The 26,831-nt window shown below is 41.9% G+C and overlaps 1 protein-coding gene across 3 annotated transcripts; it reads right to left on the reverse strand.

Moving 5' to 3' along the window:
* Window positions 1–1,400: 1,400 nt before the first annotated feature.
* WDFY1 (WD repeat and FYVE domain containing 1) lies at window positions 1,401–25,083 on the reverse strand. Of its 3 annotated transcripts, none has more exons than XM_032118898.1 (12): window positions 24,863–25,083; window positions 18,765–18,832; window positions 17,961–18,034; window positions 16,729–16,783; window positions 15,262–15,412; window positions 12,491–12,603; window positions 10,024–10,150; window positions 8,360–8,465; window positions 6,946–7,047; window positions 6,069–6,199; window positions 4,978–5,086; window positions 1,401–4,260 (listed from the first exon to the last, which is right to left on the reverse strand). In XM_032118898.1, the coding sequence occupies exons 1-12, from the start codon at window positions 24,997–24,999 to the stop codon at window positions 4,201–4,203; spliced, it is 1,233 nt and encodes a 410-aa protein (XP_031974789.1). In that variant the 5' UTR covers window positions 25,000–25,083; the 3' UTR covers window positions 1,401–4,200. The 3 variants fall into 3 exon arrangements, with proteins under 3 accessions (XP_031974789.1, XP_031974792.1, XP_031974791.1); XM_032118901.1 differs by lacking the exon at window positions 24,863–25,083 and adding an exon at window positions 24,172–24,289; XM_032118900.1 differs by lacking the exon at window positions 24,863–25,083 and adding an exon at window positions 19,998–20,038.
* Window positions 25,084–26,831: the final 1,748 nt, after the last annotated feature.

The following is a 26,831-nucleotide window of genomic DNA, read 5'->3' on the forward strand; positions in this document are numbered from 1 at the left end:
ATCCTTGATCCTTGCCTTTTGTGAATGAGAAGCAGAGAAAGCCTTCAAAGGCCACACTGAAACTCCCTCTAAAATGGTTAGTTCATGACAAAATAAGTTTTTAAACATTAGGCTGGCAGAAATTAATCATTTTCTGTAGAGTTTGATCATGGCATTTCAGTTAGTCAGGTCATTCAGCACTGAGGACTTGGTCAACAGAGAGAACCTTAGAGAGGTTTCCTTCTGAACTCTGTAGTAGTGAACCTGATAAACATAACAATCTGTCTCTTTCCTGCATCTAGTGTATTCTAAATCTCCTCAATGAATAAAGTCAACACTACAGGTACTAAGACCTGCCACACTGCTATCTGAAATGTAAATGAAGTTTTCAACATCAGGAACTGAGAAGTCATCAACTGTGCATTCCCAACTGTGCAGTCTCAGTTAGAAAACCAATACATCTATTTTTGTGCTTTCACTACAAGGACACCATTTGCAATTCTCCAGCATCTTCAACTTTAACTAGAATTCATATGCCTTATTCAAAACATAAGATGGTCTACACAGACATCTAAATAGGCTTTTCTGACTATAGATCAGCAACAGCTTCATTTTTTCCAGTCAGTTTTTGTTGGAACTACAAAACATGGGAATTTGCCTTGGGAAAGGTGAGAAGTTTAAGCTGTTCAAAATGAGACATATCATGTAAAAAAAAAAAAACCCAACAAAAAATATTATATACCACACAGGCTCTTCAGCCATCATTCAAAGGTGGCAAGTTTGTAAAACTCTTCCAGATTCCCTCTCTGGCTCCCAAATACACCAAAGAAGCAGTGAGCTACACAACATATTCATCAACCAACATTCAGACATTCCAAGTGTTACAAAGCCAGCCAGTGCTGTATTTGAGCCTGTGAAGGCTGTGAGCAACTGTAAAGGATAAGGATGCCTCCCAGTTTATCTCCATCCTTTCTCTGTGAGAAAGTATCATGAAACGAGTGCAACCACCTTATATGGCTGCAGTTTGTGTCCTCTGTATATATTATATTGTAGACTCTGCTTACCCCATCCAGCAAAATTAGCATTTCTTTGGCACTTCAGACAGGTCCAAGGCATCTCAGGAAAGGATCCTGTGGTACTCTGTAGATAAGAACCTTTGCAGAGCTCTGAAGTGGAGCCAGATGAACCAGAGAAGAGGTCTATATGAGCTGGGACCACACAGCAGCTGCTCTTCTCTCAGCTCACAGGTTCATTGTGGGCCTTTGACCTGCTGCAGCTCATTCAGTTCCAATACAGCACACCTGACAAGCTCTCCCAGGAACCTACAGTTTGTCTGTGGGGCATGTAAAGGAAGAGCCAGAGCACAAAATGTGGATTGTGCTTTCACAAGATGGAAAAAAAGATGGATCATCCAAATAGACTAAGTGAATATCAAGAAATATTTTATTGTACATGTAATCAAAGTTTAAAAAACAGACAAGAAGGAGAGAAGGACAGATTTTTCTAGGTTGTCTTAACTATGCAGGGTACAGAACTACAACTAGGAAAGAATTAGCACATATTAGTACCCTTTGCTCCCCTTCCCTGCCCCAACGGAAGAGGTTACACAAGTGAGATCTGTAATGCTTTAAATCAAGGCTTCTCAGTAACTGCACACTTGAGCTGACATAGTTGAAGTATGTTCAGTTTCATGAGAGAGCATGTGCCTTCAAAATAGTTGTTTATAAACAAAACTACTCTCTCTTTAGTGGTTTGTAAGCATTACTCATTCAACAGCAAGAGTATACTTAAAAGACTAATGATTTAGTGGCCATATTTGTCATTATATCTGAACTGACACTATCTTTAAGTATATCAATTATAGAAAATAGATTCCTTAGGCAGTAGAGAATATATTATCTAGTGGCAAAAACATAATGTAAAGAAGCAGAGGAAGTATTCACAGGGAAGGGAGGGGGGAGCTGTGTGCTGAGCAGGGGTATATTGAGTAATCAGAACTAAAAATGCTGAGTTCTGGAGTGCTAATTGCAAAGGAGTTACACCTCAGAATCATGGGAATAGGATTCAGAATGTCTGGGTTGAAAAATATGGTACTCATTGCACATCTACATCAATCTCCAAGCTTAACTCACACCCTAGATCCTCCTAACCTATTACAGTGGGATATTAAACAGTTCTAGCACTGTATCGCATGTTCTGCCTTACATGCTGCAAGGAGGAAGGCTTCTGTTCTCTTCCAGAACCAGATAGGAAGAAGTCTGAAAGTGAATGAAGAGCATTATCAGAGCTTATTGACCCCTGCAACACTTTCCTTCCTAGTTTAGAACAGTGAAGGCCTTCAGAGCATAAAGCTGCAACTGCTTTTCCGGTGCAAGCTGATTTTCTCTCAATGGCTTAGAAATATGCCTTCCCAAAAAACCTAAGCTGTACAGCATGTAGCCAGAGTTGAATCAAATCAGTGTGACAAGTGCTAAATCCTGGATTGAAGGCAAGACAAGTTCTGGGATCCTCACGAGAGACGGATTTGTTTATTCTTCAGTGGCCCAATAAGGCTTGCAAATTAAAAGACTTCACAAAACATCCAGAGAAGGCCCATGGAAAAGCAGACAAAGTAACACTAACTATCATATTCTGGATTCTAATGCCCTTTGGAGACTACCAGATTTTTGGCTTAAAATGCAATGAATCATGATGTATTAATGATCTTAATCTATTTCAGCCTACAGCATGGTCCAGTGCAGATTATTAGTGTCAAATTACACACCTAGGACTTGAATTCACTAACACTCATAGCACCACTTGATTGTTGCTGTAAGTAAAGACAGTCTAACCCTCAACTATTCTGCCAGAAAGAGCGTATTACCTTTGATAATTGTGTAACACCACCTATTCCAGGCCAGCTGACCTACCCTTTTTTGTCCTCACACACATTGCATCTGTTTTCAGATAAATCTGAACAGCTCCAAGCTTAAACTCTGTGACGTATCACCTTAGCTTCCAAAGTTACAAAATAAATTCTCTTTACAGCATTCAGATGTGGGAGATTCACTCAACTGACAAACCAGTTTACTGACAGTATCTCTCACTAGTTATTTCCTTTATGTGCCAACTGCACAGTCATAAAAGCCTCCCAGCTCTTCTTCATACTTCTCAGCTTTGAAACAGGAAAGGATCAATATAGATATCTCAGGATTAACAGACCTAGGTGCAGGGAAGAAAGCAACTCTTCTGTACCTCAGTAATTATTGCTCAGTATTTATCTGTTTTAAGCAACATCAAGACAGTATTTGAATTTATGCTGTACTTTAGCAGACAGGTTCCCTAACATTAAAGAACATGAGCCTTTCCACAGAAGAAAATCTCTGTAATTTAACTGGCCATTTTTTCTCAACTGTTACTTGTAACAAGGCAGATTTGTTTAGGTTCCCATTCCAACAACATTATAGTTGTCAAAGTACATGGCTCATACCTGTGGCCAGTCTTTAGAGCAGGTGGGCTGCACATTTTCATAACTACAGAAGTTTATCAGCTATGCTAAAACACTACATAAAAAACCCAGGATTGTTTGCAGACTCACCAGCTACCTACACAGAACAGCTGTTCCACAAAAGTGATTTCACTAACAACTGAACTTGAAGACAAACACTACAAGAAAGCCAACAAAGGATCTTGTGTGATCAAAGGTTCTCTTACTATCTCATTTGAAAGAAGCTACCTTCCACTTTGAACTATCTCCTCCTTTCATAGGAATAACCAACACACCTTTTTGAGGCAATTTAGACAGTGACTGCTCAAAACCATTTCAACAGAAGTGCTTTTTGGAAGAGAGAATAAGTTATTTTACTATTTGCACAAATTGAATTTACTACACTCATTTTACTCTGGTACTCAAGGTATCTGTACAAGACATATCAGCAGAGATAGCACATTGTTAACACTACATATGTAAACTGAGAGACAACAGGTCCTTCATCCAGGTGTCATATTGCAGATAAACCATTGATGTCAGTCTGAGAGGCTGCGGAACCGCACTTCAGCACCACGGAGATTCCCGGGGAGCCCAACAGAAAAGCTGTGCTCTACAAGGGTGACTGTCCATCCTGGAACAGCAGCAGGAGGAGAATCAAGCAACCAGTGTTTGCAGTAATATTCTTGAGGAGGATTCCATTCATTCGGTGCATATTGCTGTACATAAGGTGCATAAACCTGCCACGGAGGAGATCAGCGGGAAGAGAAGCCAGTGGCAAGGCTGCAACCAACTACTGGTGTCATGTCCCAGATCTGGAAGAGAATATCGTGGAGAATTGCACAGCTTTAGTGTCAGACTCACAGGTCTTTCTGCAAGAGGCATAAAAGCAAACATAAAGACATCCCTGGACACAAGGTAACAATTCCTTTTTAACTTATGCTTGAGGAAAATTTCATAAAGAGTTATACCAGCCTTACAAACCAAAAACTAAATTTGGGGTTCAAGAGTCTTCTTGCACTTCTGTAGAGGTCTGTTTTAAGAAGTGCTATGCAGTTTGTCACAAACATGCTTACAGCAACACAAGGACAGGCTGGCACAGTCTCAGCTCTGGCATGCATGGTGAATGTAGAGCTCAAGGACAGCAAGATTCCGTATCAGTCTGAGCTCCGTGTCATTGTCTCACAACCAGGGCTTTCAGTGGCCATGCTCCTAGCCATGGAGCTCAGAGCAAAGGAACCTGTACATTTCCTCAGGTCTGTGTCTTTAAGGCTGATGGCAGATTCTCCTGCTGCCCATGCCTGCTGTGTTTGTTCAGAGACACAACAGTAACAGATCCAACAGCTGCACTCCATACAGTGGAGTTACAAGTCATTTCCTCACGCAGCTGCTGAAGAACAGCCTAGCAAATACAATTCCTTCTTCCCACAATAGATAGCTTGTAGCAGTAGTTGTCAGAAAGAAAAAAAATTTACAAAAATGAATTCTCTATTAAATATCTCTAAGAAATACAGAAAAATATGCAGGAATACCTTCACAATCCGGTCGCTCCCACAAGTCACCATTAGCCCTCTGGAGATGTCCATGGACATGTGTGAAATGTTGTGTTTTCCTTCATGAAAGGTTGCCAAGGAAGTACGGCTGCACAAGAACAATTGAAATGAAAGCCAGCCATGAGATGAAGCTCCATGGCATCATTACAGTAGTGCAAAATAAACTTAAAAGAAAATTAAGTTGCTCAAGTACTAATAGATCAATTCCAAGAGCTGCAGTGCCGTATTAAAGGGGACAGAATTAAATTAGTAAGTCATGCTAAGGCACTGCTTGTGAAGTTACACAGGTGTGACATTTCCTGGCCTTCTGCAGCCTGACTGTTAATAATACTGGAGCAGAAGTGGGACATTGCATTAGCAAATACTTCTGCTCCTGGTTAACAAAGTCAAGCTCAGCTACATTTTTCCCCTGCTGGCTGCAGAAACCAACTAGGGCACCACATCTCACTTTTCAAGAAAACCCAACCCCAAGCAAACAAAAGGCCTCAACAATGAAAAACCCAACAACACAATAAAAAACCCCAAGCCCCCCCCACATTTTCACATCTGATTACTCTGTTCATATCCAGAGAAAAGGGGGTCCTTCATTTCTAAGACAAGTTTAATGAGACAGCAAATGATGTTTAACCCCAGTTGCTTGCATGGGGAAAATCATGTTGAGCTCTGAAGAATATTCCCAAAGAAATAGTTTTTAGAAAGTGTACATGAACTAATGCATATACATTCTGGCAGCTGATATGCATTGTCTGGCACCCACTTAGCAATGTTAAGTGCAATCAATAGCTTTTAACTAAACTGAAATGTTGAGACAAATATATTTCAAGTTTAGATCTGGGCTCTTGGAAAAGAACAACTAAAAAGGATAAAAAGTTGTAATTCCACATCTGATCCAAATGCACTTGCAGAGCCAGATGGGGGATCTCTGCCATCAGAGTGCTTTCAGTCCCCAAGGCCTATTAGCAGAGAGTCAGCTCAGTGTGTTTTGTAGCATTGTGTGTGGATGTGGAGCAAGCCCAAGGGTTTCTGCACACCAGCAGTGTTACTACAGTTTATTACTCCTTAATACTCACTCTTCATCCTTGATTGACTCAAAACAAGAATCACAGACACGGACCTGGAACTCAAATCCCATGATTGGGTAACTCGACCGTTTGGTACTGCACTTGCCACACACTGCTTGTCCACATTTTCTACAATGATGCTTCATGGAGCAAGAAGAAAACAAACAAGTAAGTCACTATACTATGTCACTTGAGCACCGTACCAAGGGTCCACCAAACAACAATACAACAAAACTTCTGTTTTGCGACCTGTTAGAAAGCAACCTGTTAGGAAATGCTCTGTTACTTCAACCAAAGACTGTCTCTGAAGTTCTGAACAGCTGTTTGGGTCATTAATGGATTTATCTCCATATTCTCTGCATACATCATCTTCTCCAGCAAGCTCCTTCTGGGAGAAGGGGAAAAAGAGGGTTGAACAAGCACCCCAGTTAAAAACAGTCTAAGGAAGCCAGAAACAGATGAATGTCTTGGTGCCTGTCCAGTCCCTTCTTAAAGAAAACTACCTGGAAAGCTTTCACATTCTGGTACAGTAAGAACAGGGCCATTACTGCTTTCCTGGAGTGAGCATCAATATGCTCAGTTATGGGGCACTGTTTGCCATTTTACACAACACTTGAGGATTAGCTGCCCATGGTTCCAAAGCATGGAAACATTCAGAGAAATCCAAAAGAGCACTCCTAGCTCAGCCTGCTTCAACCTGTGACAGAAGTTTGATGCAACACTTCCATAGAATTTGGAAATGTCTTAGCAGTGCCTAGAAGCTGTAACTTCTCAATATACCCTCACTTCAAAGCAGCAAAAATACCAAGAGTTGAAAAGATCTACCAGCCTTAGTGGTTTTCTGTTTGCATTTTGCTCAAATGCTGACTGAAACCAGGCATCTCACCTGTCTCAACCCTATCGTCTTTGTGTCCCACATTTGCTTTATATTCCAGAAGAAAGGTTGTTCACACTTCTGACAGGAATCACTTTCTAGCCATTGAGGAGCCTACAAAAGAGCAGGAGATGCAAGCAATCAGAATTGTTTTCCCCTCATACAACAATCAAGGAAGTTTATTTTAAGAACTCAAAGTAAAATTCTACTTGGAAAGATGCCCTGGCTCAGTTCTGGACATTTCAACAGTAAATTGCCTAGAACATAGTACATAGTAAGTTCAACACAAAAACCCCAAACCCCAGAATACAGTTATTAGTTACCTACACACCTCCTACACTTTTTAAGCCTACAGTAACATGTTATGTTACTGCCTTAATAAGAAAACTCATTCAAACATCTAAGTTACTAAACCTGCTGCAGGCATTCAAAGACTGCTGCTCTGGTTTGCCTGGATGGCTTTTAAGGACCAGTGTAGTCCAAATTGTAGAAACTATGAGGCAGTAATCCCCTCTAAGAAAGGGGGTGTCCAGAAATAAATTCTGTGAGTAACTATCTTTTCTACTTTCATGGGATTGCAGTTGAAATAATTAGGAACTCATCTGCATTTTCCATCCTGCCCACATCTTCGTTAAGCAACCCTTTGCCCACCCACACACTTTTCCTGCCATAAATGGACTAGGCCAAATGAAAATAGAGCCTTTGCACATTTCAAACGTAAAAGAGACACGATATTTTTAGTACACAGACTTGAATTTGAACATGTATATTCTATACAACTTTATACATCTCATGAGGAAGTCTCCCTTAGACTTGGCAGAAGGAAAGCTGGAACAACAAAGCTTTTTTTCTTTTCAATTCACTTACACTGCTGACAGTAAGAAAACAAGAGCATTCTGAGTTGCACCACCATGGATATGAACTGATGCAGGAAAAAAGTGTATAGCTGGGTCAATTGCTGTGTACTGTGATCTTTTAAAAAAAATGTTGCCTGGGGACTGAACCTCTGCCTTCTGAACTGCATCTCAAAACCTGCCTCTCACTTCTCTACCTGCTTTGCCACAAGTTGAGAACTTATTTCAAGACTATTGAAGCATAGTCCACTAGTTTCTTTACTGCAAGAGTGTGACTGCTTTAGATTGTTCCAGCAGCAAAGGCCACAGCCATTCCAGTGAACCTGTTGTCTCTTTGAGAAAAAACTCTAAGCAGTCCCAAGATGTCTCGCACTTTTCCTGTCCTGGGAACCCATTTACAACAATGCAGCATGGACAGCCACTAGAACAGAACAGGTTTCAATAATATCATCCAGCCTTAAAGTGTCAGAGAACATGAGGAAAGCAGCCTGCAGAACTGGCTAAGGAAAGTAACATTAGTCTCTGAAAAAGGAAAAAAAAAAAAAAATCTTTGACCTAGGACATGAACTTACCTCTTCTCGGCTGATATCCATGTTCCAAACAGCAATTCCCCCATCAGCTGAACAAGACACCAGCTGCCGTGTCAGCTGGATGTAGCAGATAGCCTGCACCTTGTCACTGTGAACAAAGCACACACTATTTACCCACAGGTATTTAAACAAAGCTTGGTTTCCCAGCAAACCCTGATTTATCCTTGTAAATAAAGCTAGTGAGGAAGCCCAAAACTGATTTCCAGTTTGCTAAGTCCACTAAGTAGAGCTCTGAGGATGAGTGAACAGATGCTGTCACCTGAGCGCTACCCTAGCATCAGGATGTTGCTGAGAGTGTTCTTACAGGCCTGACCAGAATACCAGAGGTACAGTTCCATGTCAACATTTGCTGGCAGTAAGCCCTGACGGTGAACTGAGTGTCAGCTGGCTCAGAGTGTGTGTGCAAATACTCTTCTGCATTGGCAAGGAGAGCCACTTACCAAAACAGAGACAAGTGGAAAAATAAAGAGAAATATTTGTTTGAAGATGCAGCTAAGAAGCAGGTTCCACTGTTGCTAACAAATCACAGTAAGTCAGTCTGTAGCTGCCAAGCAAAGTATAGATGCACCAGTAAAACAATTTAATCCTAAAGAAAGTCATGGCAAAACAAAAGTCTACCCTAAGAAAGTAAACAAAGAATCTGAATAGTATCACACTGCTTTGCAACATCTAAATTGAATTTAAAGTCATTCTGCTTCTCAGAAGAACTTACTTTCCCATTCAGTACGAAGAGAAACTGTTACAAGTCTTCACCAGGACACATGAGGCAGCAGTAATAGCAGTATAAAGTCCTCCAGTCACTAACTTCAGGTTTTTTTTGTTAACTAGGCCTCTATTATTAATTCTTTAGCCATAAAACTAAATCCTCAAGATTTAACAAGAGTTCTAGGGCTAAGGCTATCAGTCTTGATCAAAGGTGCATGGAGGCATCTATGGAATTAGACAACAGGAGAATACACTATACAAATATCTTTAAACATAAAAAATATCTCTACTACCACTGCATTTCTAAGTAGAATATATCTTCAGTGGTGAACTGCCCATCAGACTGAATTAGAGCCCTACATTTAAAAATGGCAGCTAGCATTGTGTCTCTAAAAATTAAGAGTTGATTAATACAGGCAACTACCTCAACTGCAGAAGAGGGGAGACATAATACTTTCTGAAGTTGAGAGACTATCCCTGTAATTTAGCCAGTTTATCACCGTGCTGACAGAAAGAGAGAACAGGAACATATTGAAGCTTATTTTATATGGGTACATGAACATGTTTATACATAAAGGTTTTAGCCCTCCTCTCACAGGTAACTCAGTGCAGTATTTACAATACAGACACATGCAATTTTTACATAAAGGCCAAACCAGATGATTTAGGGGTTTTATCCACCTCTTTCTCTAAACTACTTCTGTGTTACTTCTAAACCATGGTAATAAGAATATATTAAACATGAACAAGAAAAAAGATTCATCAGTAAGGCTTTCCTAGTACTGATTATCCTTCTTCCCCCTCAAAGTCCTCAGGGTTCTGAAAAGAGTAACTTTCTCCATTATTCAAAATGACTGAAATATCTTGCCACACTATTTAGTGTTCCTGGGACTGTGTGTTCATTACAGGACATGTATGAAAAATAAGACTCCATTACATACTGATGTCCCTGGAGCAGCAGCGTTCGCCCCTTCCTTCCACCAATATCCCACATGATAATGCTGTGGTCAGAGGCACCTGAGAAGAGCAGCCGTTGAACAGGATCCCACCACAGGGAAGTAATACTCCCTAGGAAAGAACATTCTGCAGTTAGATGTTAAGGGACTGGCTCCCCAACACAGTGACGCCCTCCTGGAGCATTAAAGTAAAACCTGAGGTACTGCCTTACTCCAGTAACATATTGAAAGCCTTAAGGCAAAGGAAGCACCCAACAGCAAGGTGCAGTCCTGACAGAGAGGCAAGGAGTACTGGACAGTAGAACAGAATGTCCCTAAGAAGACAGATATAGCATAAGCCAGAAAGTCTGAGTTCTGCCCCGTGTATTTAGGTAGGTGATTTTAAGAGTTACCAGGCTGCTATGTGAGCTTTGGAAGATGGAAGTACTAACACTTGCCAAGCAGAAACCATTATCTACAACACAATGAGATGCTTGGTCAGTGGTTGCAGGACAGCTCACAGTGCTCTCAGGTAAAGCCACTGTCACATAACCATTTACAACCTTAAAATAGCTGGACTAAGAAACGAAGGGACAGTTTCACTGCTGTTAGCAAATCTGCCACTACTCACTAAATTACAAAACTAGATTTCAGAAGGCCCAGTGCAACTGTGAATTAGTGGATAGAAAGAAATGAGTCATCTAACAGTAGCAGCCTTATACTAAACCCATATGCATGGTAATGTAGCCAGGAGACTAAAGGAGTAATTTTGTTACTCATGCCACCTATAGGTGTGAAGTTGGGACATTTTGTTCCCTTGCAGAGATCCTTAACTTTAAAGAATCCTCCCATTGCTCAGTTGTCATCAAAAGCCTTGTTAGTCTGAAACTGAGATGATGAATGATAATTAGAACCCAAATCAGTCCTTTCCAGTGCTCTGGAGCAAGACGGTTTTTTTGCCTCCTTTAAGGCTACACTATTTTCAGACTGACCCATTTGGGAATAGCATGTGCACCAAAAAGGCACTAACTTTGAGTATTATCTCAGCATTACACAGAGCAGGCTGTTATATATGGTGAATTCTGGAAGCTGAGAACAAACTCTGAAACCATTTAAACTGCAAAGCAAACACTGCTTGTTTATGAAGTCACATTTACCAAGAGCTAGAAAGCAAACAAGATGAAATCAGACTTTTGAAGTCTGTCAAACACAGCTGCACTCAAAAAAGAACTAGATGCCATTTAAGTTTAGAGTTTCTGTATCTTGAGAATATTACAGAAATACTATGGAAGAAAAAAGGTTACACATAATCTGATTTGCTTTAAAAAAAAAAAGGAAAAAAGATGAAATAACTAGGATTATACCAGTTGAAGAAAAAACTGCTTCTGCCCCTGAAATCCTCTTTTATGCTAGCTCAATTCTTGTTGTAAGGATCACAGTCCCCATATGGAAATATATGAGCCGAAGTTGGCGGCTGTGTGGACAGCACTGCTGAAGTTAGTGCTTGGAAGCCCATCACAACTCAAGAGATAGAACACACACTATAAGAAAGTGCCACACAGACATACTGCTTTTAGACTAACAGTAACATTTACCAAGGGAGCTGCATTTGAACACAGACCAGTGCAAAAGTATAGAGAGGCAAAGGAGTCTCTAGGGCCAAGAGAATGATTTTGCTCTAAACTGAAACAATCTGAAATTCCCCTTGAAAGCAGAAGAGACATTTATCACTTGAAAATCTCAACTTGCCTCCTGCATTCAAAACCAGCTGTATCATTTTACAGTCATCTGTAGATCAGGAGTCTACGCAGCTTTAACAAAGCCTACTCTATACTTACAGCTGTTATACAAAGCAGCCTTTTCCAGTGGGTCAGAGACTCATGACCCAGTAGTTCCATCCCTACCCACATGCAAACTGTCAGCTGATTTGAAAGTGACCACATGGGAAAAGACATTGTCTTGTTTATTTTTCTCAGCATGCTATTAAGTTACCCATTATTCTGTGATTTGCTTCTTCCCTTACTCATTACAGCAGATGGTGGCTCCATATCATGTTATGGACCACCTGATTCGTCATTTGATATAAGGACTTCAGCTGTACTATACAGGATGAGACATATGCCTTAGACTAGGCAGCTTCTCCAATGTTAAAGAGACTAAAGCTTTTAAAGGTGGCCATCTAGTGGGTAACTTGTGTTTAACTGAATGGATATGTTTACCTTTATTTTTCATCTATAATAAAAATACCTGTAGGTATTTATAAGGCTAAGATTTCCCCTCAGCAAGAATGTGTTTGTTCTTTAACAGGAAGTCATGTACAGCTTTGAACAGCTTATGATAACCACTACCCTGAACTGGTTTTTCATCCAATATCTACTCTTAAGAGGCAGATATGCAACTGACCATCTCACCCCAGCTTACAAAGAGGGACCGTATCTGGGACAAGTGGATTTAGGACAAGGAGTTACTTTACCTTCATGCCCTTTGAGAGTTGTGATAACTGAGCAGGTATTCTGCTCAAGCTTCAGAAGAGTGATCTGTCCAGAATAATCACCAACAAATGCATGCTGAGTTTCATGATCATATCTGAACACCAGTCAAGGAGAAGCTTCATTTGATCAAAGAGTATTTTACATGAGTGAAACAGTCAGCTATAGCGTCTAAAAAAATTGGAAAAGAACATTTTAATATGCCAGACAAATATTTACATAATTAATTCTAAAGTGGTTAGAGGGTGTAATAAACCTTTTTGATTCCTTCCTTCCCATCACTCTTCCCTACATGTGCAAGTAAAACTGTATAGAAATTAAGTGATGAGAGTTTTAGAAAGCCAGTAGAGGAAGCCAGGAGATAATCCATGCCCTAGTTTAAGGCAAGCCAAGTAGCTTTAGGCCATTTCTAGCAGATACTCACAGAAAACGCTCATGCTCGTCTACAAGATGCCAAAACTCATCAGGCTACTTGTTGCAGTGCAGAGCTCTCTACAACCATTACGAGCACCTCACCGGACACTGGATGGCATTCAGTCTTACCTACTATCTCCTCCAATAAACCCTTAGTTTTCTAGCATGTTAGCAGTTGATATCCCCAGGAGAGGAAAACCAAGACACAAGGATGCTGTCCCTCCACAGCAAGTTCACCTTACAGTGGAAGTACATGCACAGTGTTCTAGCTACTGCCAAGGTAAGACCGTCTCATTTCTTGTCCTGTTCTCTGGACTTCCCAGTTTAGCAGTGCAGGTCCTTGAGTGTGGTATTGAAAACTGAACTGTATTTCAGAAAGGATTCTCTCAGTTAACACTGAGACAAAAGCCACACCACATTCTAACATAAGATCCATAAACAGGGTGGCACATTGGGCAAAAGCATTACACCTCGTAACAGTTCTGGTAGTCAAATTTTGCCACGATGTAACTATGAACTCCAGAAACCAAAGCATAGCAAGCCAATGGAACTAGATAATTTGCTGCTTTTAGAAAACTTCTGCTATTCAGAATATAAGCAAGAGCTATGAAAGACCCATGCAGCTGACACCACAAAACCCAAGAGCTGTGTATAAACTTAGGTGTCCTCCTGGAACCACATAAAAACAAAAGCAGCAGCTAGAAAAGTAGTCTCTGGTATCCAACAGAAAACGCTAACTTTAAAAAGACAGCCTACCAAAAAGCGCACCAGCCTAAGTGAAAATGTAGAGCCTTTGCCATCTGATGACATTCCGAAATCTCTTAAGCCTTCAGGATCTTGAGATAAACAATTTGCTTTCAACAAGTCCTCTAAGTCCCTGAATATGTGATCCTTTCTTCATCTTTAAAGTTCAGACTTGCCTTATCCCCACTAATTCAGTAAAGAATAGGCACTCTGATGTGTTTTTTAGAAGCTTACACATAGGATCATTAAGAAACAACTTCTAAGGGACCTCCTGATAGGGAGGCCAAGCACCTAGTGCAGGCTGGTTCTTCCAAACACAAGTCCAAAGGCCGATCAATTACAATGGATTTTCAAATGTCATGTTCTTCAGTGGAAATTTATTTTTATATTGATATAAAAGGTCATATTCTTTTCTCCATTTTAATAATAAACTGTGCCATTATTTGCAATAGCATTAGCTATAGAACCCACTAAATTCAGTGAGGCTCAGACTGTTCACCAGACTGTGCTGTGAGCTGGTCTCCAACACACACACCAGCTTTAACCTATTCTGTGCTGCATTCAGCTGAGGTGAGCTGCACATGGAATGTCTTATGGGACGCAACTCCCCTGGACTCTAAAAAAGAGCAGCAGTACAACAGTACAAACCTGACAATTCTTCAGTCAGTAAGGCAGGGTCTGCACAGATGGGAGACCTCAGAAGGCCAGACATGCAGCTGGCAACTGAGCTTTCCTCCCAGCTTCTTACCAGGACACAGGTGTACAGCCACTCTGGAGAGCTCTTCATGTTTTCAAGCGATGTAGTTGACTTGTTTCAGCTTTTGAATCTTGTATTTCTAAAACATTACTGCCATTAAACCTCATACAGCAACCAGTACACCTTCAATTACCGTCCAGCCACATCTAAATTGCCACCATTAACAAGTGCTAAAAAAAAGTTTTAGAATTTCAAGTATTTAACTTGCTTTCAAAAGCTCTGATAAGTGAACTACCTTTCAAGTTACTGGCTTTGTAAGTCTTTTACATAGGGTAAAGAATGCCCTGAAGTACTTACAGCTGAATAGACAACCAGAGTGCCTAAGCTGAAAATGCTGCAGTTAAATGCAGCTTGCAGAAAGCAAATTGCACACAAACAAATTACTACTGGTGGTGAATAATGTTTCAATGTACCCTTGTAGCTTAAAGATAGAAAAGATTAACTTGAGCAAAAATAGAAAAATTAAAGCAGTTCAAAGGGTTTTCATGATGTTTTATGCTCTAGAAGGACTCAAATGCACACTGACATCTGTTGAACAAAGTGACTTGCCCAGGAAGTCTACAGGCCAGGCTATAGATACAGTCACTGCCACAACATGCTATGGACAAACACCTCAAAATTAGCAACTAGTACAGATTGGGATTTCTGCAGCACAAGGTCTCTTCTGCTATCTAATAACCACTAATAGAAATAAAGGTATTAAAATAACGAGAATAAGGGTTAGCAGACTTGCAAGAGATGTCACTCTAGTTTTTATACATGAAAAGTTGGGAACAAATTGAGGTAAAGGAACAAAGTACTCTTCCAGCTTCAGGGTAGCAATCATTTTTCAAAGGATACTGTAGACATGAAGCCCAAGAGGTGAAGTAATGTCTCCCCAGCATGCTCCCACTCCTGGTGCACATCCAGCTGATACACTTGTCATGACCTGTGCTGATAAGCCACTCTGATGCCAGGCAGAAAGTAATAGCAGACACTCGATTCTGGTGAGCTGCAATAAGAAAAAGATTCTGGCACTTTTTCCCCAAAAATCCAAGTGCTGTGTACTTCCATTCTAATTCAGACAGACAGAGGTTGAAGATGATATCTAGGCAATGCCCCAGGGAGATCTTTTACCATTATATTATACTTGCATCTAGGCTGAATGAAAAGGTTCCCATAGCTCTGTTTAGGATTTGCCTTCTGAATAGCTCAAGTGAACCAAATCCATCAGTCAGCTGATGTAAGCCTTTCTCCCAAAGAGAGAGAAGCTGAGTTCAGCCCAGACACCCAAGGTTAAGGAATACACAAACCCTCAACTTCCTCTAGTTAGCCCAGGACTTCTGGGGAGTAATGCAACACATCTAAAAACTTGAATTGCTTTACTAAATGTATCTTTTCCTAACCCCAGAGAGCTACGCTCACATTCATACGTTTAAGCACCTGAAGGGATATCTAGTCCATGGCATTCAAACTGCTTCCTGTGACAGCAACCAAATCCTGCCCAGCTTTGTTGAGAATGCTGCCCCTAAGCAAGAAGTTACACGTCTTTTAGAAAGAAGCCTCCCCTGCCCCCCAAGATGCAAGTACTTCCCTTGACTGAATTGTAATCATCTCCCTCAGGATAAAGGGAGGTTTTGTTGCTTTAAGAACAAGGTCTTTTTCTCCCAAGCAAGAACATTGCTTCTATCGGTGTCAGGGAGTCACAAGACAAACTGCACTTTGTTTTGCTACATAATCTGCAGTCTTTAAGAGCTTCCTTCAGGCCTTTCACATTAATATTCCAATTTTAACCAACAATTGAGTTTTGTATTTCTTTAAAGGATGTGTAGACAAATGCTGAAATTAGCATCTCTGTAAATATTAGAATAATCCCACAATCCCTGTTTCCCACATAATGGAAAAATAAGCTCTTTTTCATCCCTGTTGCTCTCCTAAGATGACAGAGAAAGGAAGGACTCTTACCTTGAGCTAGAAGCAACCAAGTCCATTGATTACAAAAAGTAAGGACAGAAATTACAAACACCAAAATGCACCTTTAGAAAGCTCTTACACCAACACTCACACAGCACTACTTCAGCTGAAGAGCAAAATCTGAGCTCACTAGTTCTGGCTCATTAAACTTGCAGGCTAATGATGTAGTGAACTTAATGATAATGACTACAACTTAGACTCAGCAGTTATCCCCAACTAAGCGACAACTATAAGGTCAGTCAGAGTTAAAGCATATCTGGTCTTGATTAATCTGTGACTGTGTCCAGTTTCCCAAGCATTTTAGATGCCTTTCCTTCACACAAATGTTAGTGTAGATAGTGGTTAACAGTTTACCTGGGTAGGTCTTCACAAAGTTCATCTTATTAAAGTCCTCAGAAATATGAAACTCCTAAAAGCAAAGTGAAATTGTTAGAAGATACCACAGTGGCACAAGCAACATTGATACCCAAAAAAGAGCAGCAACCTCACAGACCAATATTTGCATAGCAGCAGTATATCTCACAAAAAACAAGCACCTTCTGAGGCTGGAGCAAAGCACACTGAAATACCAACTGTAAATTAAAGTTTTAAGTGACTGAATTTTCAACAGGGAACATTCTTTCAGAATTGAGTTTGCTGAAGGGAGATTATAGGAAGAGATAAGACCTCATCTGTCCCCAGCAGGAGCAAACAAAACTATCTTGTAGTATTTAGGATTTGCATGTTTGCGACTTCACAATGGACAGGTTTATGTGAGAGTGTTTTCTATGTGATCCATTAGACTTAATGAAATTTTCGAAGTCTCAACTTAAAATTTCCAGTAGTTATCACTAGAATTCTATGCAGTTCTTTGTAGGCTATTCATAGCAGTTATCTGTAGAATATGACTATGACACTCATGTACCCGGGCTCCTTATTATTTTGACCTTATCTTCACAGAGAAAGGAAACCATTAAAGCATCTGAGAGTCATAGGATTCCTCTCCTTTACCAAGGGGGGAAGAATAAAACCTAATTTCTCTTCTGCCAAGTGTATGCTCTCCAAGACAGGGACAGCATTACAGCAAGAGTATAGAAAGAGAGAAGAAAGAATTCCCAGCAAGAAAAGAGATGAACCCAGCCTCTTATAACTTCAGAGCTAGTGTTGAAATTTCTACATCATAAAAAGATCTGCAGCAAGCAAATCCAGAGATGTGTGCACGGCAGGATACAGACAGATCCATACTCCTGGCCAGGAGCAAACCAACTGCAGTTCACCACCCCTGTCAGAGCACCACCATGGCACTCTGCCCAGCTTACTGTACTCCCCTCAAAACAACTCCTTGGCAAAGCATAACTGTTTGGGCCCACTGCTGCACTAATGGCTCAAGGGCTTCTTGAGGCTACCTGGCTCACACCTAGTCAGAAGAACCTTTGCTTTGCAGTCCTCTCATGTACATCTCAGCTGAACTGCCAAGAAGCTCAGCCATTTAGCAGTAGCTGCATTCCAAAATGAATGGAAAGAAAACAGACTATCAGCTGCCAGCAACACACGGACAATCAGAGCAATTCTAACCTACATTTGGAAGAAAAGTCGCAACAACTTACCATGACAGCTCCATTATCCTGGCCAACAAATATCCGTCTGCTGTCATGATGATAAGCCATGGCAGAACATGGTGCTGTCAAAAAAAAGCAAGTACATTACAGTTACTTAAATGGAGGTATTAGGATACACATGACTTTAATAAAAGTAAATTCTTTCACTCAGGACAAAAGCTGTTCAAGTAACATGATAGAAACTAGTCTGCATAGCTAACATCCCTTGGAAAGACAGTTCAATTCCCACATACGAAGCTGAGGACAGGAACATGACTACTGTAACTCAGACATACCAACAGGAACCATATGCAAACACAATTTCCTGCCACAAGGCACAGCTCAGCAAGAGGAATTTTACACAGGCTGAAAGGTGAGCTAACAGTAACAGCTGGTTACACTTAAGAACTTGAGCTCACTACAATTATCTCAAAGGGAGCCCTGAAAGATAAAAATGCACACCTTGGAAAGCAGAGAGTATTCTTATGTCTGAACTTTCACTTAGTGATTAGAAAAGCTCACTTAATTGGCAGACAAATTATTTGCCATCATTTGAGGCACCTCCTGCTGCAGATCCACAATGATTTACCTGGTAAAGGATGTGGTTCTGACAGAACACTGCCACAGATCTCACCCACTATGCAGCTAGTTTCAAATCAAAGTCTGAGCTAGATGCTGCAAAGCTCCCAAAATCAAGATCATTGAGGGAATCCAGCCCTTGAGGAAATGAGAAGGAGGTATTCCCACACACAGCACAGGTACAAAACCCACACTATGCCTGGCCACCACTTACCATCTCTATATTGTACTTACATGCCATAGTGTGATAGATGCTGGGCCAGTATTGCCCACTGTCTCTCTTCAGCCATACTCGGATTGTTCTGTGTCATGGGAAGAGCAGGGAGAAGCCAGCTGTAAGTGCACCAGCCCTTGCATCTGAACCACTTCATTACTTATGTATCAGCTCCATTCCCCTAAGTTTTTGTGCTACTCAAATATAATAGTGGAATGACATACCAGAAATAACAGTACTCAAATACTACTCTAACATAACAAGAATATTAGCACTAAGAATAGTCACCCTTGGATTTGGAGAAGTTTTCTTCAAAACTATTTATACAATGAGTTTCAGTAAGTATGAAATGGAAATACTATTTCAGCTAACTTCAGAAACTGCTACAAATTGCATCCCTTTACTTCCTTCTTGGCTCTGGCTGATATAAGTCAAATTCAAATTGCAGAAATGTTCTGTCTTTGGAAGAGCAAACCACAGTTTGTTTATAGCTTGCGTGTTTATAGCAGATTATGTGTCTGATACATTTCATAAAAAAAAAAGAATTGCAAATAATTTCATTATGGAAGTCCAAACTTTTTAATTTTAACAGCATCTCTGTGTAACTCACCCTTCAGCAAGCCAGATACTGAATATTAATAACAGAAGCACCTCATCCTCTAGACCAGCACATTACTGACATCTCCATTCCCAAATATTAAGAATCCATAGAGGACAACATATCTAACTCAGTATTATTTCCTCTAAGCCATGCCTCTAATCCCTCATGCAGGAATGCAAAGGGCAAGCAACATTAATTGCTGTTAGTTTCCACTGCTTCTCTGCCCTAAATATGATTAGGATTGATGAGCCAGTCAAATGGAAACTGAAAAGCTGACAAGGTAAGTTGGACAGCATGTTAAGATTCTTTATAAAAATGGCTTTAGTTTGCGACCTTCCAGAATAATCTCTTGGAAGGAAGGGATAAATGGTCTTGAGAACATTTAGCATTATACTACTCTGATGACTGTCAAATCCTGGGAGGAGGGATATAAGAGTATCAGTAAGGAAGTGGAAAACTACTGTCAATTAAAAACATTGCTACAACAGACACATTGAAGGGATTCTACATCAAGAAATTAAGAGCACACATGTAGACAGTATTAAGGTTTATTTAAGTCCTCTTGAAATTTCCTCTCCAAACAGTTGTTTGCCTTTTTGTTACTGTTTAAATCCAACTTCCTCATTCCTAAATGATCTGTAAATATACGTACCTGGAAACACTGTCAAGAGGCTTCATTGAGATGTGCTGTTCTATTTACTGTTACCTAATAGAAGTTCTGGTGTTCAGAATTTTCTAGAAAAATACTAGGGGACTGATTTGCTAATCGTGTAAGATCGACAGTAAGGAGTTTAGCTAAAAGAGCACAGGAGGGGACTGGTGTCTTGCACCAGAACTAGAACTTTTCAGAACTTTTACTTTTGAAGATACAACAGTAGCATTCTAATTTTGCAATCCATTTAAGGGCTTTTCTTTAACAGACCATCCAAAATAAAGCAGACAATGCCCACCCTTAATGTACTACTTTTAGAAAACTTGAAATCACTACAGCTAAGCATACACTGCCCCAAAACAATGATTTTCAGCTTTTAAATCAAGTTACTTTTTCACCAGTTTAGGGGCATGTGTACATTAGTGTAGTCCACTACATATTTTACATTAAGCCTGTCTCTTAAAAGGTATCACTTCCCCTTTACAATAATCAGGCCTGCCTTATGCCAATAAGTCAACACTTCAGAAGAGCAGTTGCTATTTCTTGGTAACACGGAATATGGGGAAAACAATGTTTCTAAGTCATTCTGATGATGCCAATGCCACTAATAGCACAGGTTAGCACCTATGGACTTCTATCAGCTTTTTAACTTGCTTTTTAAAGCAGATCCATCATATTCAAACTGTTCTGAACATCTCAGATGGTACCTTCCACCCTCACTTATTTGACTCTTTCACTTCAAGCCAAAGTCATGTAATTATTTTTTATTTTAAAAAATTACATGATAACAAGTTATCATGATGATCAAGACCATGCATTGCTGATTTTTCAAAAGCAGACTTAGCTTCCTCTCAGTATTGTGGTTAATTATACTAAACTAAAGGAAGCAAAGATTTGGTTTTTTAAAGAAATTATTTAATGAGAGTATAATTTCTGCATTAATTATCAACAATACAGTTCCTCAGTGAAGTCAAGAGCCTAAGCAAATAGCTGCAAGAGTTAGCAAAATTAACTTCTGAAAGCTTCTTATTTTGGTTTAAGTAAGATTTAGACTCCGCTCACCTCATGTTTGCAAAGATAAGCTGTCAGACAGCTTTATATCTAATTATATAAAGCGCTGACTGAGCAAAATTTGAAGAGATCGTTTCACAGTAGTCAGCAAGTAATCTGTGCCAAAGTGCCAGTTCTCCTTGATTCTCTCTCCTACAGACCTGTTTTTGTGATGCATCTCCTTATGTTAGGACAAACTAATTCGTGAAATACTAGTTCCTAAAGAACTAGAGAAGTCCTCCAGTAATGCTGCTCCCACAATCTCCATCTACCACTCAACTGTCCTAGAGTCTTTAGCACTTTCCTCAAAACTTGGTGTTTATTTAATGGAGAATCCTGTGCTCAGTACCTGAGAAGAGCTGGCTACCGCTCACTTCTCCCTAAGCATTCCCTCCTAAGGGTCTAGAAAGACACAGGGTTGTTTGACAGCAGTCTCAGTAAGAATATAAAAATGCTAAAACTCTTTAAGGAGCACCCAGAGATAGATACAGACTTTTAAAATTTTAGACTCGGATCTCTGAGAGTGGCAGGAGGAAGCAAAACTTTTTAAAAAAAGATTAAAAATTACCTCCAGACTTCCTTAACATTCAGTATTGAGCCAGAAGCTGCTTTCAGCTGGGCAGCATGCACATTTATAGAAGAGCAATTCAAAGGGGTTTTTGCATAAAGAAAGACACACAAAAGCCATCTTCAAGCAACATTGACCATGGCCTTACCAATTTCTAAGAGTTTTTATTGTTCTCAATCACTGTTTCATTTACAGAGTGAGTAAGCACCCAAGAGAGCTGGAGAAAAAAATTGGGGTTTGAGAGCAGAGACAATGCTGTGTTCCAACAGTGTTTGTGCTCCTGCTACAAAGCTGCCCTCTGAAAGCCAACAACACAGGTTTCAGGGACGGAGAAGTGATGAAAGACCAGCAGGCAAATCCCAATCTGTTACAATACCAGCATTTCTGCAGGTTACTACACAGCTACACCAGCCCTGTTCCCAGCAGTGCATCTTCCTAACTCCTTCAAACCACCACCAACTGCTTTCCTACCCAAAATCAATCACCGACAGTTGTTTTCCTAGCAAGAACAGAACACTGTCTCTTTCTGGTAGTTAAACTAAATAAAACATATTTATACTGTTAATGACCTTGTTCCCAAAACAGCATTAGGAATCTGGTTTAATCACAGTACAATGGAAGCTCAAGGACACAGCTGATAGTTTTTATCAAATTTCTGCTAAAACTAAAACATGTTTTGACCAATATTTAAGTTTCATAAGCAAAAACCAACAAAAGCTAATACTGTACTTTAAGCAGCTACTGATGGTCACCAAACACCAGCACTGAAATGTGCCAGTGATTCCAGAGCTCCTGTTAGCCTGTAGTAAATACATTACTTTCATCTTGCATTTAGGGTCTTGTATACAGCTTATCATCCCTCAGCACTCCCAACTGCAGCTGGGAAACACTCATCTTGGCGTAGCTATTTGTCTGCTGAGGGACACACTGCAACAATTCCCAACATTGTCCTCGAGCCAGGGTCAGACAAGATGCCAACAGGAACACAGAGTTAATCATCCTTTCTAGATAAGTTCTGAGAAAGCTTCACAGATGGCAAGTGTCCTGCTGAAAAATCCAATTGGGAAAATTAACTCTTTGTCTCCTGCAGGTACTCTTGCTTCGTTCTTCATCTTGAAAACTCTAAAAGAAAATCCTAGAATTTTGTTGGCATTCACAGATCTACTATGAAATTTTTTGTATCCTCTGAAAAAATAAAACCATTACTTTTCATTCTAGGAAATATAATTTAAAATAGAACTACAACAAGTAGTTCTAACAAGAGAATAATCTACAACATTCTCAAAGAATGTTTTTGCACCAATGTTTTCCTCACTACCCAACTTGTAAACACATTCCTTTGACTGGTTATTATGAAATACTTGACAGCCTTAGCTGCATTAAGATGTAATAAAAAATACTTTAGCCCTGCTCTTAGTGCATACAGCAGCTCTTTTGCTCCTTGTACTCTACTCTGTACTTAGCTGCCAGTAGCATAATCAGCTACACAGTATTAACACCTACACCCCACTTGTAGTGAACAAACAGGGGAGCACTGTTTGACAACATGTTAAACTGCAGGTGAAAGCTTTGATGTACTGTAGGAGGTATCCCAGATTAGAGGTAATACAGTACAACGGTTTCTGAAAGTTTAAAGATTAAAGTAATTTCTCACAGTAAGGCAGGTGACACAAATTCAGCCACAAGTCCACAGACTCACTTGGAAATTACACACACCAAAGGTGGGCGGTGGCCTCTGTACTCCTTGCACAGGTCTGTATCTGACATCGAAACTTGCCCAGATAAAGATGCAGCTCCATCCTTGCCTCTTATCAGCAGTCTAAGCATGCAGACTGTTTAACCTTTGGCATTAGACCTTGAGTTTAAAAGCTGGCACTGTCTGCCACAGGCAAGCCTCTGCAAGCCTGTACCATGAAACTCTGTGCAGGGTAAGCTCTGATGTGGACTCTTAAAATTTACTATTTCCTCTTCTCTCCTTCAGGAAGCCCACCAAAGCAAACTGAACACAAGCACAAACAATCACACCTAAGTGTGGAACAAAAAGGAAGCTGCCCAGTCCCATCCAAAAGCTGTTGTCCAACATGTACTGCACGAAGCCATCTCCATGGGAAGGGATGATACGAACCAACTAGACAGCTGATCTGTTTGCACTTTTTGACCTAAAAATAAATGCCAGAAAACCCAGTTCAGGTAACACCCAGTTCAGCACTCATACCCTCCTGTTTCTCACAAGGTCAAGCTTTTCAAACAAAAATTCATGCAAATTTAATATTAAAAGTTTTATAGTATAATAGTAAAATTATCCCTGCATCAAGCTACACCTCAAAGAATGCACTTTCATACTTTTACCATCCTCCTTCCAAACCATGCCCCAGTTTCTTAAGAAGCGTCTCCTACCCCTCTTCACATTTAAGAGTCACTTTCCACATAGCATGGGTGAAATTCCATCTCTCGCTATACACTGCAGACCCCTCAGCACTCTCCTGGCCACAACCCTCTGTGCTATCTGCTTCCTCATTTCCACTTTCCTTTCATCTCACTGCTTAATGACATTACCAGCTCTTGTGGCAGACGTTTCACATGCTATGCGAGCCAGTGACGAGGATCGGGATCAGACTCTGAAGACACGTTCCTTTCGAAGCAGAAAGCACCGTGCTCAGGAGCTCATCACCCGCTCTCACCTCAAGTCTGCCACCTCACTCCCTGAGCGGCTTCAGGCAGAGGGAAGCAGGTTTGAGACCTGCACACCGAGCCATCAGAATGGGCTCGTTCCGACTGGAGCAGCTCGGGAAGCTCCAGCTCTTCCGACGGGCAGGGGAAGCAGTAACACACTGCAAGTGTTTCAGCCAGCAGAGCGGAAGGCCGAGGGAAACATACTCCCTCACTCCTTGTTCTGCTCATAACCTCTGCAAAACCCATTTACACATAATACAAGCTGTGCTTTCCCAGCTGCTCCGCAGGACAGCGCCCATGGAGCACAGCAGCTTCTCCCCGCCGGTGGGAAAGTGTCAGCCCCGCGTCCCGCACGGGCGGGCCGAGCCAGTCCTCCCTCACAGCTGATGGCATCTTCCTCCCCCCGGAACCGCGGCTCCGCGGATTTCCTTACGGCTGCAGGCACGGAGTCCCTGGCGCCTCCCGGCAAAGGGACAACGCACACACGGATTTCCCTCAACAGCCCCCGCTGCCCCGGCTCCCGCCCCAGCCCCGCGGCCCGGCCCTGCCCGGCGGGGAACGGGCGCTGGGTCACCTGTCCTCGCCGGCCGTGATGACGCCGTCCTCTTTGGGGATGAGGAGCGCGGCACTCACGGCGTCCTGGTGGCCCTCGACCTTGCTGAGCAGGACGGGCCGGCGGCTCTGCGGCCGCGAGTGAATCTCGGCAGCCATGGCCCGTAACGCTGCGTGTAGCGGCGCCGCCCCGCCGCGCCGAGGTGTCCCGAGTAGCGGCGCAGCCCCACCGCGCGCCGATGTCGTCACGGGCATGGGCGGGCCGCCGCCAGCCGTATTCGCTGGAATAGAACGGCCGCGAGGCCGTATTTCATAGAAGAGCGGAGAAATCCATCTGGCGGTGGGGGGGCTCCGGCCGCCTACCCGGGGTGGGACGTGTCCCCTCCGCTGTCCCTGGGCTCAACCACGGGTTTCTGTGGCGTGGGCCGGGGGGCTGGCTGTGCTCCCCGTGGGTTCTGTCCAGGAAAAGTCGTTGCCGTGACCCTGGCTCTTGGAGCCCAGCTCGCTGCCCATCCCCGCTGGCATGGGGCCACCACAAGGCAGCAAAGGAAAGGCTGTTCCCCCTGCACTAACTAACGGAGGGATAGGGGCTGAGGAAGGATGTGTAGTCACAGGAAATACATTAGCTCCTTTCTGTCTGTTACAGCAGCTGTAATCCTTCATTTTATAAGTTCTTAAGCAGCTGGAGTGTGCTGTTATTTTCTCTGTGAACACTGCATGGGAATGTTGGCCACGTAGCTGGGTAACCAACAGCGGCATTCCTCCCCTCGGTGCTCGGGTTTTGGTCTTATATCTGAACACCAGCGTTTGGATATAGCCAACACACACTGTGCTTAACTGAAAACTCTAACTGGGAACTGGGTGAAGCTATTTGTGCTCCGGATGTCCTAGACGGAGCTGAGCTCCAAGAGGAGCTGCAGACAAACCTCCTGGAGCAGGGGGCTGGGGATTGTACCATTTGATAAGCTGTCACAGACCATGTCACACACCTGCAGCCAGGGAGGGTGAACGAGGCTTCCCCAGGATCCTGGGGGAGGGCAGCAGACAGCAATTATCTTTCCCGTGAGCTCTCCCAAGAGAGGAATTTTGTAGCTCAGAAAGCCAGTAAGGGAGATTGGCTACGCAGCAAAGAAAAGAGACATAGGAAGAATGGGTCCATCTTGAAGCTTTAAAGATACATGTGGTTAAATACACTTTGTTTTGCCTCAGTTTTTCCCTGCTTCCTTATTTTTCCTCTGTATTTCCAGAGTGACTTGGTCACTGAGGACAAGAATATTACTTCAGGTCTGACCTAACAAATCATCATAGTCAAGACAACAGGCAATGACCACTTAAGCAAAATACCTGGCACAGCTGGATCTAAAATTCTTCAGACACGATATTTCAGGCCTTGACCCCGTTTGCTGTGCAAGGTTTCACTGTGCTTGCGAATAGCAATGCAGTGCTTGGCCCAAGACATACCTATAGTCAGAATGATAATTTGTGATCCAAGCAGACACCAAAAAGCACGTTGTTGCCCAATGCTCTGGTTATTATTCAGACTTGTACACACCTAGTCCTCTGCTTTTTAAGCCTGACCTGCTTAGCTCCTGCCAGTTGTCAGAGTGAGTCTGGCTCTCTGCCCAAGGAGGGGAACACAGTGTTCTCCCCATACAGAGGCTTCGCAGCAGGGATTCTGAACGAACGTGCAGCTCTAGGATGGCATATCCACAGGGAAACGTTTTCAAGAACTACTATCCAAAAACTTTATTTGATGACTAGTGGTTATGAGCTTTTTTTAAACCTTCCTTTCTTATCACATGACACATTCCCTCTGGCCTCATCGTCTGCTACTCATCACCCTGCTGACTTTGGCTAGAGACGCGTGGTGGTATTTCGGCTTGGAGGTACATCCTTCTACCCGCTCCTTCGTCTCCTGGCTGGGGACGCTCGTCCCGCAGGCTGCGGGGGTGTGCAGATGCCCGGTGTTTTCCTGCTCCCGCACCGGGGCC

The sequence above is a fragment of the Corvus moneduloides genome, chromosome 10 (assembly GCF_009650955.1).
Source record: "Corvus moneduloides isolate bCorMon1 chromosome 10, bCorMon1.pri, whole genome shotgun sequence".
In the NCBI taxonomy this organism is placed as follows: domain Eukaryota; kingdom Metazoa; phylum Chordata; class Aves; order Passeriformes; family Corvidae; genus Corvus; species Corvus moneduloides.